Source organism: Equus przewalskii, chromosome 15 (genome assembly GCF_037783145.1).
Source record: "Equus przewalskii isolate Varuska chromosome 15, EquPr2, whole genome shotgun sequence".
NCBI classification, from domain to species: domain Eukaryota; kingdom Metazoa; phylum Chordata; class Mammalia; order Perissodactyla; family Equidae; genus Equus; species Equus przewalskii.
The window spans coordinates 36,865,412-36,876,995 of record NC_091845.1 but is presented as its reverse complement, the minus strand read 5'-3'; the positions used below and the strand labels follow the sequence as shown (position 1 = coordinate 36,876,995).

Genomic DNA, 11,584 nt, shown 5'->3' with positions numbered 1-11,584 from the left:
TACCCCCCAATTATGGCTGGTCACAAAAGCTGGACCATGACCAGACAAAGGGACAAGGATGAAAGTGCTGGTTGTCATGGTAACCTGGAGGGCTGCTGGGACCCAGGGGAGGGGCTTGGCTGTGTGCCTGAGCCCAGGCATCCGGACAACCTCTGAGCACTAGCCAGGGTGGCCCAGGGGCTCACAGGGATGCCCCTCCTGTTCCTAGCCCACCAAAGCTGGGTGTACAATGACAACTTCACTGCCTCCATGGCAACACCTGCTCCCTGGACCTCCCCTGGTGGCCCCATTATCCTGCACCTGCTGCCCCCCAACCACACCTGCTCCCCAGCCCATGTGCCTTCCCCAGGGCACTCCCTGCCCATCCCTAGGCCCAGCTGTCTGCTCTGAGGGCCAGCCAAGAGGGACTAGCAGGGAGGGCCCTGGGCAAGAGCAGAGGGTTCATCTGCCAAGCTAGTTTTGCCTGACCAGCAGTGTGTGTGCCCATGACAAGGCCTCTACTTCAGGGCCTCAGTCTCTTTACCTGTAAAATGGGAGCAGCCATTCAGGCTCAGGGCCTCCAAGAGTAAGCTTCCTTCTGCTTAGAAGGAGATCTGAGGCCAGGATGTCCCCAGAGCTGGGTCACGATGGACAGCTAGGTTGGGAAGAGAAGAGGGAAAGTCTGTCTTGGGTCATACTCCCAAGACCACCTCTGTTAGACCACGTGGAGAACTGAATGCCCTCCTGCACACTCAAGAGTCACAGCTCGGAGGTGGAAATGACATTTTCCAGAAGCCCGTCAAGGGTACAGAGGAACTGGGCAGGGGGCCCATCAATGCCAGGTTCTTTTTTTTTTCTTTGAGGAAGATTAGCCCTGAGCTAACATCTGCCACCAATCCTCCTCTTTTTGCTGAGGAAGACTGGCCCTGAGCTAACATCCATGCCCATCTTCCTCTACTTTATATGTGGGACACCTGCCACAGCATGGCTTGACAAGCAGTGCATAGGTCCACACCCGGGATCCGAACTGGCAAATCCGAGGCTGCCGAAGTGCAACATGAGAACTTCACTGCTGCGCCACTGGGCCAGCCCAGTGCCAGGTTCTCGAGTGGCCTGTCAGGAGTATTGGTGAAAGAGGAGGACACTGGGGCAGGGACTCCCCAACAGGGAGAGTGAATGCTGCCAGAGGATGGCCTGAGAGGGGCCCTGGTGATCCGACAGTCTACTTCAGGTGGGGAAACTGAGATCCTAGGAATTATCAGTGTCTGACTCTCTGATACCGCACTACCAGGTCGTGGAATGGAGGAGGGACAAGGGAGTGGGAGGAGAGGGAGGCCCCGGAAGATGACCCCCACCTCCTGGGAAGGGGAAGGGATTCCCACGGCAACTGGTCTTTGTCTTTGTGGCCCACATCCTAAGGGCTCCCTACACCCTGCAGGACAGCCCCAGGTTCCCATCCTGCTCTGCTGTGACCTTGGGTGAGGCCCTTCCCTTCTTGCCACCTCAGTTTTCCCACCTGGAGTGTGGGAGCAGATTGCCAAGGAGACTGTCAGCTCTAGCTTCTGCCCTAGCTGTTTGAAATGCCCCCAGGCCATCGCAGGCAGGCCCCTGAGGCTCCCCCACCTCTCTGATAAGGAGGAATTGCCTCCCCTGAACAAACCATCCTTCCTGAGCTGTCTGGAGTTTCTTAAATACTCCCTTCCAGAGGTCCAGCAAGGGCAAAGGTTTTGCCAGGAGCGGAGGTATTTGGAGCAGGGTAACAGTCTTGGCATCCCTCAGACTACTATGTACAGGTGGCCCTGGTGCAGGGCTGGGCAAGGTTTGTGTTTCCCACTGTGCAGATGGAAAAACTGAGGCCTAGCAAGGGAAGAGACTCGCCCAGTGAGTCGGTGGCAGAACCCAAGCCACATAGACCTTTCTAGGGATGGACAAAAGGTCAGAATAGCAGTCTGGTCCCCAGACTCAGTAAACTCAGGCTCCCTGGAGGGCTGTGCGGGCGGGGCAGTTGGTGGTCGCAGCCGAGATGATGAGGCCTCCTGTTCTACCAAGAGATCACTCAGCTGATGCTCACCGGGTTCCTAGCGACAAGGGGAAATCAGAGGCACTCAGAGCCTGATTATGATAAACAGATCTCTGTGCAGCTCTTCAAGGAAATGTCCTGTGGAAGATATCACTGTCTTGGGACCTGTCACCTGGAGCTTCAGCCCAGGCAAGTAGAGGCCAGTGTGGACCCCCTTATGGCTGCTACTCTGGAGAGCAGAGCCTCAGTATCCTGGACCCTATTCCAGGGCCTGCCCTGGAATTGCAGGTCAGAGGGAGGTAGGCTGGGGAAGAGGGTGTGAAGGTCGGGTCATGTGCAGCTGGGCTGCTGTCAGTGGCCACCATCTTCAGGGTGGTGGCCCCAATGTGGGTTGCTCTATCTCCTAGTCATTTCCTAAGGGTCCTTCCAGGACTGATGAACTGGCAGGGTTGCTAGGAAAAGCAGCACCCCTTGGTCCCTGCCATTTAAGCCCTCCCTTCAGTTGGGGGACACAGCAATGGCCATTGTATGGTTGCCTACCAAGTGGTACTGGCCATGGTCCTCTGGGGCCCCTGAGGAGAGTGTAAGTGTGTTCTGTGAGCTGAGGCCATCAGGGAGGGCTTCCCGAGGAGGTGTAGCCTGAGATAGGATGGAAAGTTATAGGAAAACTGAAAGAGGGAGGAAATTCTAGCTGGAACTCTCCATGTGAGTACAGGTGGGAATGGGCTTGGGCTGGGGGCTGGGATGAGGACTGAGCATTCATGGGCCAGTGGTTCTCAATCCGCCAGCCCTCCCAGGATCTCCTTTCCACTCCTCCCTGAGCTCTGGGCTTTCAAGGTCTTGTCTGTCAAGCTGATCATGTGGATCAAAGAAGAATTAATTTGTCTCCATTTTTATTCGTCAAAGAAAATGCTGGTCAGAGCTGCTGAGGCTAGCTGGCCAATGGCAGAGAAGGGGAGGGTCAAGGGAGGCCTGGGGAGAGGGTGAGCCCTTTCTTTGACACCCCCCATGCCTGTGGCTTCGTTTCTCTTGGCAGCAGCTCAGAGCCCTGGACTTAGCCTAGCAGAGGGAGCTCCTGGGGGCCCAAGAGGCCGGCTGGGGGCAGCTGGGGAGTGGGTGGCTCCAGCCACCCCATCTGGGTGCTTGTTGCCCTCCGTTCCAGCTGGCCAGCCACATGAAGGGCCCATTCTGCCGCCCATTCACACAAGGCTTTCATTTCTGCAGCCAGTGAAGCATTGCTCCTGGCCTCAGGGCTGCCAGCAGGAAGGCTTAGGGGAGGGCATAGCCCAGGCCTGCCATGCCTTCAGACCCCTTGCCCAAAAGGCATGGGCCTGGGCCAGGGCACCCTAAGCAGCTTGTTTGCCCAAGCCCTGAGCTTCCAGGTCACCAGAGTCATCCTCAGCAGGGGCGGCTCCAGGTGAGAGATGGGTAGAGGCCTCTCCAACTCTTATGGGAACCCAGTCTCCCCTCATTTCAACAAGAGCAAGGCTGGCCTCCCTTCCAATCCATACGCAGCAAAAGACTGCCCTCCTACCACAGGAGGAGCAGGAGCCCAGGGAGGGGTCATGGCTTGGCCCCTTGTTCCTCTCCTAGTGAACAGGTAGGTATGGTGGGCTTCAGGGGAGAGCAGGAAGATCAGAGCCTGAACCCTTGCCCAAGCATTGGAGAAGATGGGGGCATTAGACAGTGGACACCTGAGACCCAGGAGAGCAGGGACTGACCCACAGTCCCCTGCCAGGGAGAGATGGGGGCAGTCACATCTACCGTCCACACTTGTAGAGGGGCAAGGGCAAGGTGGAGCTGGCAAGGGAAAAGCAGCACCTCCGTCCCCCACCCCTGAAGCCCACCCTCCAGTTGAGGGACACAGCAGTGATCATCTCATGATAAGGGGTGGGTGGCCTTGTGGGATGGACCTCCTGAGAGAGGACCCTTTCTGCAGTGGCCTGTCCATCTGTCCAGCAGCCATGGCCCCTGTGATGTCATCAACCCACTGTGTTGCTTGGCAACTTTCCAGGATTACTGTTCTGCCCCTGTCGTCCCTGACGTCCCATCATGGGCTGATGTTGCCCTGGCAACCCGGATGGGTACTACAGCTTTTTGGACAGTGGGAAGTGCCAGGCAAAAGCAGGGAAGCAGTCCCTCTCTATAAGCCATGTGGGATACACAGCCCATCCCCAGACCCACAGAGGAGCCAGGCTGCCCTAAATAGGGTTTGGGGGGTCTCTGTCCCCTCAAAGAGCTGTGGCCACACTTATCTCCAATCCCCCTCACACTCCTTCCTTCCTTCCACAGTGGTCACTGAGTAACTACTGTGTGAATGCCAACAAGACAAGCAAATGAAACCATGGTTTGGGCTCAGGAAAGGTTGCACTAGCATCACGTCTTGAAGGATGACTAGGAGTTGGCCAGGAGTAGGAGTGGAGAGAGATGTTCTGAACAGAGGGAGCAGAAGCCTGTGCAAAGCTGAACCACTGTCTCCAGTGACAGCTTATACACTGCCTTTGGGCTCTTTGTGGCCTGGTCTCTCTGGCTCTCCCATTCAACAGACATTTCATGGTAGGGACAGGGTCCCATTCAAATCTGGAAACTTAGTGCCCAGCACAGACCTGGCACCAAGCCAGCATTGCTAAAATGTCAAATAGAATTGGATATTTGCATAATGAGCATCAGGTCCTACTACCTCCAACACTAACCTGTCTTCCTGAGCCTCAGTTTTCCCGCCTATGAAATGGGGCCACTTCTGAGAAGTCTCTGGCCGGGGGTTCTCAGGTTGCTGTGAGGTGATTTTTAAATTTTCTTTTGGTTTGCAACCTACCTCTTTTCCTTAAAGAAAAATGGAAAGACCGGTACATTAGATATCTGTAAACTTTCAGATTCTCTAATTGTTAGTATTGGACCATGTTTGCTTTATGTCCTATCTATACTTATCTATATATAAATTTTGCTGAACCATTTGAAAGGAAGTCGCAGCAACAGACATCCTGACATTTGTCCTGAAATTCTTAGCCCACATCAGCTAAGACAAGGACAGTCTCCTATATAACCACAATACCATCATCACATCTAAGAAAATTAACAATAATTCAATATCAGGGACAGGCAGGAGGATCAAAGCCTGAACCCATGCCAGGGCATTGGAAGAGATGGGCGCCTGAGACCAGCGAAGGGGGCAGGAGCAGCCACTGCCCGCCCTGAGAAGGATGAGGAGCCCCGTGGCCGGTAGGTGGGTGTGGCTACGCCGAGCCTCCGGAGGACCAGAAGGGACCATCGGTCTTGCAGCTGTGGCTTGAATACGAATTTCCCATTCATAAATTTCCCCAATTTTTCTCCCCCAAACTATTACTATTTTTTTCTTAAACCAGATTTCAATCAAAGTTCTCGCACTATATCCGGCCATTTTGTCTCTTACTCCAGAAGAGTCTGGTAGGGAAGATGGGCAGTGGAGCCTGGATTTTAGAGTCTAGAGGGCGACACTTCCCGTGGCCGGCCTCCATCCCCCGCTCCGGACGCGGCCCAGGCAGGGACGGGAGGGGGAGCCGTAAGTCCTGGGTGGGAGGAACCAAGTCCCAGAGAATGTGGGGGAGGCCGGTGCCGACCAGGGGAGGTTCTCGGACGGAAGCTTCGACCCCGCTGTACCGGATGGTCCCGCCCCTTAGCAACGGGCCCAGCGTCCCTCCCTGGAGACGGGCCGCCAGACCCCGCGCTGCGCTGTGGAGCCGGTAGGTTGGTGGAGCCGGTGGGGCCGAGGGATGACGGGGCGAGCATGGGCAGGCGGACCTCGATAAGGCGCAGAGGGCGAGTGGACAGGAAGGAGAACGCCCTCCCGGTCCACATCCCTGCCCACGAGTCTGCGGTCCCAGTTTCCCGAGGCTTGGCCAATGGGAAAGGAGTAGGGTACACTTTTAAACAACGTTGCAGATAAGTCCTGTAGTTACCAGACTGGTTTTTTGGGCCCCACCCCCCATGCTGAGAATGCAGCCCCCTCCCGCTCCCGTTAAAGGCCGTGCAGGGAAGGAGACTAGGTCCTCATCAGCCAACCAGTCCCTCTCCTGATCCAGCTCACTGCCTCCAGTCTCTTAGTCCTCTTAGTCCTCAGCGTCCCCATGTGTAAATTTGCAGAGCGATGCTGCAGCTAACTCACAAAGTTGTTGCAGAGATCAACTTCTTTTCTTTCCTCACTCCATCCATCCGTTCATTCATTCACACAACCACTTGGCAAACACTGTCTAGGCACCTACTGAGTGCCAAGCCGGTGCCAGTCCTGTGCCAAGTGCCAAGGAGGTTCCAGAGATCAATGATACTCAAAAATTCCTGCATTTGCAGCCCTCATGTGCACATATAACACAGGTAGATGTTCCCTGGAGGGAGGGGCGTCAGACAACTGTGGGAACTCAGAGGCGGTCACATCAGGTGAGTGCTCCAAAAAGGTGGCAAGAACCCCAAGCCTGTGGGGTTATTACCACCCACATGGTTGTTTGCCAGGTAGCCCCATAAAGGACAGAGACTTCCAAAATCTCTTAAGCTGCAGATCCATTTGTCCAATGAGATCTTAGACAGAACCCTGGTGTTTGAAGATAGATAAAGGTGCAGAGTCCTTGTTGAATGGGGGTTGGGTGATCTAGAAGCCCTCCTCTTAGATCCCCGTCCCTACAGGCGCTCACTCTGCAGTGCCTCAGGGCTCCTGGGTGCAGAGTTTGAGAACCACCGTTGAGGTGCTAGGGACATGGACCTTTGGGTCAGCCAGAGGTGAAGACCTCAGTTTCCATTCTGGTCTGCCGGTTCTTGGCTGTGTGTCCTTTGCAAGTTTCCTGACTTCTCTAGACCTTAGTTTCCTTGTTTGTGGATTGGTGATAGTGGTAGTACCTGTTGTGAGGGTCAGATCCCCTTGTTCATCTGTGTCCATTCAGCCCAGTGCCTGGCAGGTGGTTGGGTCACATGGGGTTGAATGGCAGTGAATCCCACTGAAGCTTCCTCTAGCTCAAGCTAAGAGGGCTCCCAGGTGATCTGATGGGAGAAAGAATAACTTGGGTTCAAACTCCGACTGTGCCTCTTACTGGCTGTGTGACCTTGCTCAGGTCACAACCTTTCTGAGCCCTGTTTTCCCCACCTCTGAGAAATGAGGATAGTCTCAGTTCCCACCTCAGAGATTTAAATGAGATGATGTGTGAACTACATCTAAGCCCCTAATAAATTCACCATTCCCAACAGTGTGCTTACCAGGGCCATCCCTGCCATCTTACTGGTCAGTTCCCTTACACAAATGAAGGAGAGTGCCAGAGTGACCGGCAGAGGGCTTGTTGGGAACCATGTCCTCTTCCCCCTTGCCAGCCATGCTCATTCCCATGCAGAGGCTGCCATCACCCATGGGGCTACGACAGGAGGCAGAGGTCTTTCTGTGAGTCTGTCACAGGTCCTGTGCACACTGGCAATGTACAGGTGCCCAGAGCTGAGGTGGGACCAGAGGGGAGCCATCGATCCTTGTGAAGGACTGTGGGATGGAGGGGAGACAGGGTGCTGGGTTTGCAGCTCACTCTCACTCCTTCCTTCTCGGGACATGCCTGCATCCTTCTCTGCCTACCTGCCCAGAGGGAAAGGGCTCACAGGGGCAGAAAATCTCCCCATCACACACGCCTTTTACCCCCAGCGACACTGGACATTTCTGCATCTGTTATCTCTGCTGAGCCTTATAATACACCAGGAAGCAGCCAAGCATATTCAAACCCATTTGAGAGCTGGAGAAACCAGGGAACGGAATGCCTTTCTGTGGAGCGGGGACCTGCCTCGCCAAGGCCTGCTCTGTTTAGTGATTTTGTTCAAAGACGAGGCAGACGTCTGTGGGTTTGCAGCCATGATGAGGCTGAGCCAAGTGGGTCCGCTGTCCTTTAGGGTGCTCTGGGAAGGGCTGGTGACTGTCAGACAGGTGGGCCAGACTCAGCATTGTTTTCAGCACCTGCCCTGGGGGGTGGCTGGCCACCAGAGAGTAGATTCAAGGAGCAGAGTTCTGGAGAGACACACCTGACTGGCTCGAAGCTGGTCAGCCTTTGGTCTCAGAGTCTGAGGCTTTCTGCCAGAGCCCCATCTGCCCTTTATGGTCCCTCAAGTGGTCTTGCCAACTCACCACCCCCTTCTTAGAAATGGACTCAGCAGCTGCAGGCTGAGCTTTGCTCCAGACAGCCCTGGCTGCCCACCCCGCCTTTCAGATCAGTCCAGGCAAGATTCCCCCGGCGTGATGCAATAGGGGGCCTACACTGGCCAGTCCCACCGGGTGTCTAAAATGGAGATGACAGAGCACAAACCCAGCCAAAAGAGTGGGTTGTACTGCAAGCTCCTGGCTGCTTTGTTCCAGTATGCTGGGGTGGGAAGCGGGATAGGCCAGGCCCCTATTTCCTTTTGTTAAGATCCCCCCCGCCACTGGCCCCACAGGGCCGGCTGGCCGAGTGGTTAAGTTTGCATGCTCTGCTTCAGGGGCCCAGAGTTTCGCTTGTTCGGATCCTGGGCGCGGACATGGCACCATGCCATGCTGAGGCGGCATCACACATGCCACAACTAGAAGGACCCACAACTAAAATATACAACTATGTACTTGGGGGATTTGGGGAGAAAAAGCAGAAAAAAAAAAGATTTGCAACAGTTGTTAGCTCAGGTGCCAGTCTTTAAAAAAAAAAATAAGGTTTCCGGGCACAAGACTGACATAGAAAAAACCCCATAGCATTTAAAAAAAATAGATGCTCCTCGCTTCTTTTAATTGACATTTTTATTGTGATAATTGGAGACTCACTCCCTTTTTATTTTTCCACTGACATTACATGAGAACCTCTTCTTCCCCATACCCTTGTCCAATTTCTTGTAACTCTCCCCTGACCGAGGAGTTCCCCCGGTGATGCATTTTGAGGTAGCCAAAACCAACAGTGGCTTTGCAAGGGCTTGCTCATTCCACACTGAAAACTCTGCAAACTCTTGTCCTTGGGATGGTAGATGTGCATGCAACCCAGTGGCGCATCTGCTGCTCCCTTTGGGGAGGCAGGAGGGTGTATATTTCCTGAGCTGGGCTGACCCTGAGAACCAGGGTGGGTAAATATCGTTCTGTCACTGACAGTGGGATCTGTGGGCCAAAGGAGGGTCAGGGTCCCTCTGGGGAGGTAGTCCTCTGGCTTCTGGACTATGGCGGGAGGGCAGGCATGGGTGGGGACGCAGGCTCCACGCTGGGGAGAGGCAGGGCAGTCCATTAGGACTGGCCTGGGGGGGGGGGGGTGGGCGGCACCAGGGCTGCCTCCAGCTGAAAGTCATTTTCGGGAAAATCAAACAGGGCTCTTCATTGAATGAGTGAGCTCTGGGCTGCCCTCCTTGTCTCCCCTTGTGAGAAGCCAGGGCTTGTTCTCTAACATGGGGGAGAACGGGGTGGGCAAGTGCAGAAGGATGCACTGGGGTGGGGGCATCTGCAGAGCGTCCCAGACTGCTCTTGCTCAGCCCCTGACTCTGGGGGCTCATTTCTCACCTGCAACATCCTAGGAAGGTCCCACTGTCTCCTGGTGGGGACCCTTCTGGCACTGTGCATCTGTCCAGATTAGAAGGAGACGGCTTGCTCCCTCCCCACCCCCTCTTCTGATTTCATGCATAGGGGCTGGGGCTTGTTGCAAGGTGGCAGACTAGGCATTGCTGTATCCTGGTGCCCCTGGGGCTGAGCAGAGGCTGGCAAGGGCCCAGTGACACCAGTACCTTCTCCTAGGAGCTCTCCCTGGGGCATTGCCCTAAGAAGCAGCATGGAGCCGCCTAACAGAGAAGGCTGCAGTCCAGGAAGGACGCCTGGAGGCCCAGAGTGCAGCGGTACTCGTGCAGGCCCCGAGTGCAGTCTGGGGAGGACTCGTGCAGGCCTAGAGCACAACCCGGGGACGATTCTGCCGGGACCATATTCTGGGTCAGAGAAGCCTCCTCCAAGCCCTCTCCCCAAGCCCCCACCTTTACCCCTGGCCCCACCTATGCTCTCAGACTTGGGGCAGCCCCGGAAGTTGCCCCTGACAGGCACTGATAAGAGGTACCCCCTGATGAAGCAGCGTGGGTTCTACTCTGACATCCTCAGCCCTGGAACATTGGCTCAACTTGGGGTGAGTGTGGCAGCTGTCCCCTACCAAGCCTAAGCCCTCCTTGTGGGTTCCATTCACTCATCCATCCATCCATCAATCCATTTGTTTACTTATCCATCCATCTATCTCTATCCATCTGTCTCTCTAGCAATTTGTCCATCCATTCATTTGCTCCCCCCCTCCATCCATCCTTCTGACCATCCACCCATCTGTCCATTCACGCAATGATCCATTACTGAGCACCTGCTGTGTGACAGACCCTGGACTGAGCACTGGTGACAGCGAGGATGAGACATCCATGTCTCTATTGTCAAGGGGCAATGGCTTTGGTGGGGGAGTCTCCCCCTTCCAGCTCTGGTTGGGAAGGGGGTCCTTGGACAAGGTGGCATCCTGCTGAGATCTAAGAGATAGGTATGAGTTTGCTGGGTAAGATGGGGGCAAGGGGAGTGTTCCGGGCAGGGGGAACAGTAGGTACAATGGCTTGGGGTCCCTGACAGAGGCTGTGGCCCATGTGGAGGAGGAAGGTAGAATGTGAGAGGAGAGATGGAGGCTGGGGGCAGGGGGAGGCTGGAGAGGGGATCACTAGGGGAGAGTTCATAGAGCCCTGTGGGTCCTGGGCAGCTTTAGCAAGGTTTTAGGCAGGGGAGGGGGCCAAGAGAGAGGATGAGGACTCACTGATACCCACTACGCCAGGGGTGCCAGAGTGGCCCTTGGGAGGGGAGGTACGTGCAGAGACACCTGCTGTCCTCTCAGTACCTCTATGGCTCAGCCCTTGGACACACATCAGGAGTATTCTCAGAGTGAGGAGGGGAGCTATGCAGGACAAGAATGGGGAGGGGCTGGGGGTGTCCCAGGTAGCCACACCTTATAGCCCACTGTGGCCTCTGAATGAGGAATGTGTGAACTCACTGGTTCTTCCCCACCCCTGTGGCCCTGGGGGGCTTCTTGGTGGGCTTGGGAGAGACACCTGGCCTTGGGGGTCCCTCCAAGGTCCTGCCTGGTCCCCTGGATGTTTATGCTCCCTCAGAGCTCTGGGATTTGGTTTTAGGAAGTATGCCGTGGCCCCAGCATGAACCAGGACCTCCTGAGGCAGGCCGACCTTGACAAGTTCACCCCAAAAGGTCAGTGCCCAGGAGGGCTGGGTGAGTGGGTGCATTTGGAAGCAGGGCCTCTGGCCTCAGGGAGATTGTCTCTTCTCAGCTGAGGGTCTTAGTTTCCTCAACTGTAAAATGGGACAACAAGAGATAAGGTGCTTTGCAAGCTCACAATGAGTGCTCGCTCAGTGAGCCACAGCTGCTTTATCATAGCAGAGCTGTGACAAGGGCACCACGCTGGGTTGGGGCTGCTGAGGGCCAGGGCCCCGGTTCTCTCTGCGCAGTTGGGGACAGTTGGGCATTTACATGTGTGTTTTCTGCCTCCCCTGGAATGTGGACTTGAAGGAGGTGAGGCTGTGTCTGAGTTGTTCCCCGCTGGGGCCCCAGCACCTAGTCAGGTGGGTACCCAG

At 55.4% G+C, this 11,584-nt stretch overlaps 1 protein-coding gene across 9 annotated transcripts in view; it reads left to right on the top strand.

Annotated features, from left to right (window-relative positions):
- The first annotated feature begins 5,553 nt into the window (after positions 1 to 5,553).
- DNAH1 (dynein axonemal heavy chain 1) overlaps positions 5,554 to 11,584 on the top strand; it is a 78,006-nt gene continuing 71,975 nt past the window's right edge. For 3 of the 9 annotated variants that reach the window (XM_070575067.1, XM_070575066.1, XM_070575065.1), the window contains exons 1-3: positions 5,566 to 5,718; positions 9,726 to 10,101; positions 11,129 to 11,201. In XM_070575067.1, coding sequence (XP_070431168.1) covers positions 5,573 to 5,718; positions 9,726 to 10,101; positions 11,129 to 11,201 — 595 coding nt within the window. In that variant the 5' untranslated portion in view covers positions 5,566 to 5,572. Of the gene's footprint in view, positions 5,719 to 9,725; positions 10,102 to 11,128; positions 11,202 to 11,584 lie in introns of all 9 variants that reach the window. The other 6 variants (XM_070575064.1, XM_070575061.1, XR_011526940.1 and 3 more) reach the window with 5 other exon arrangements.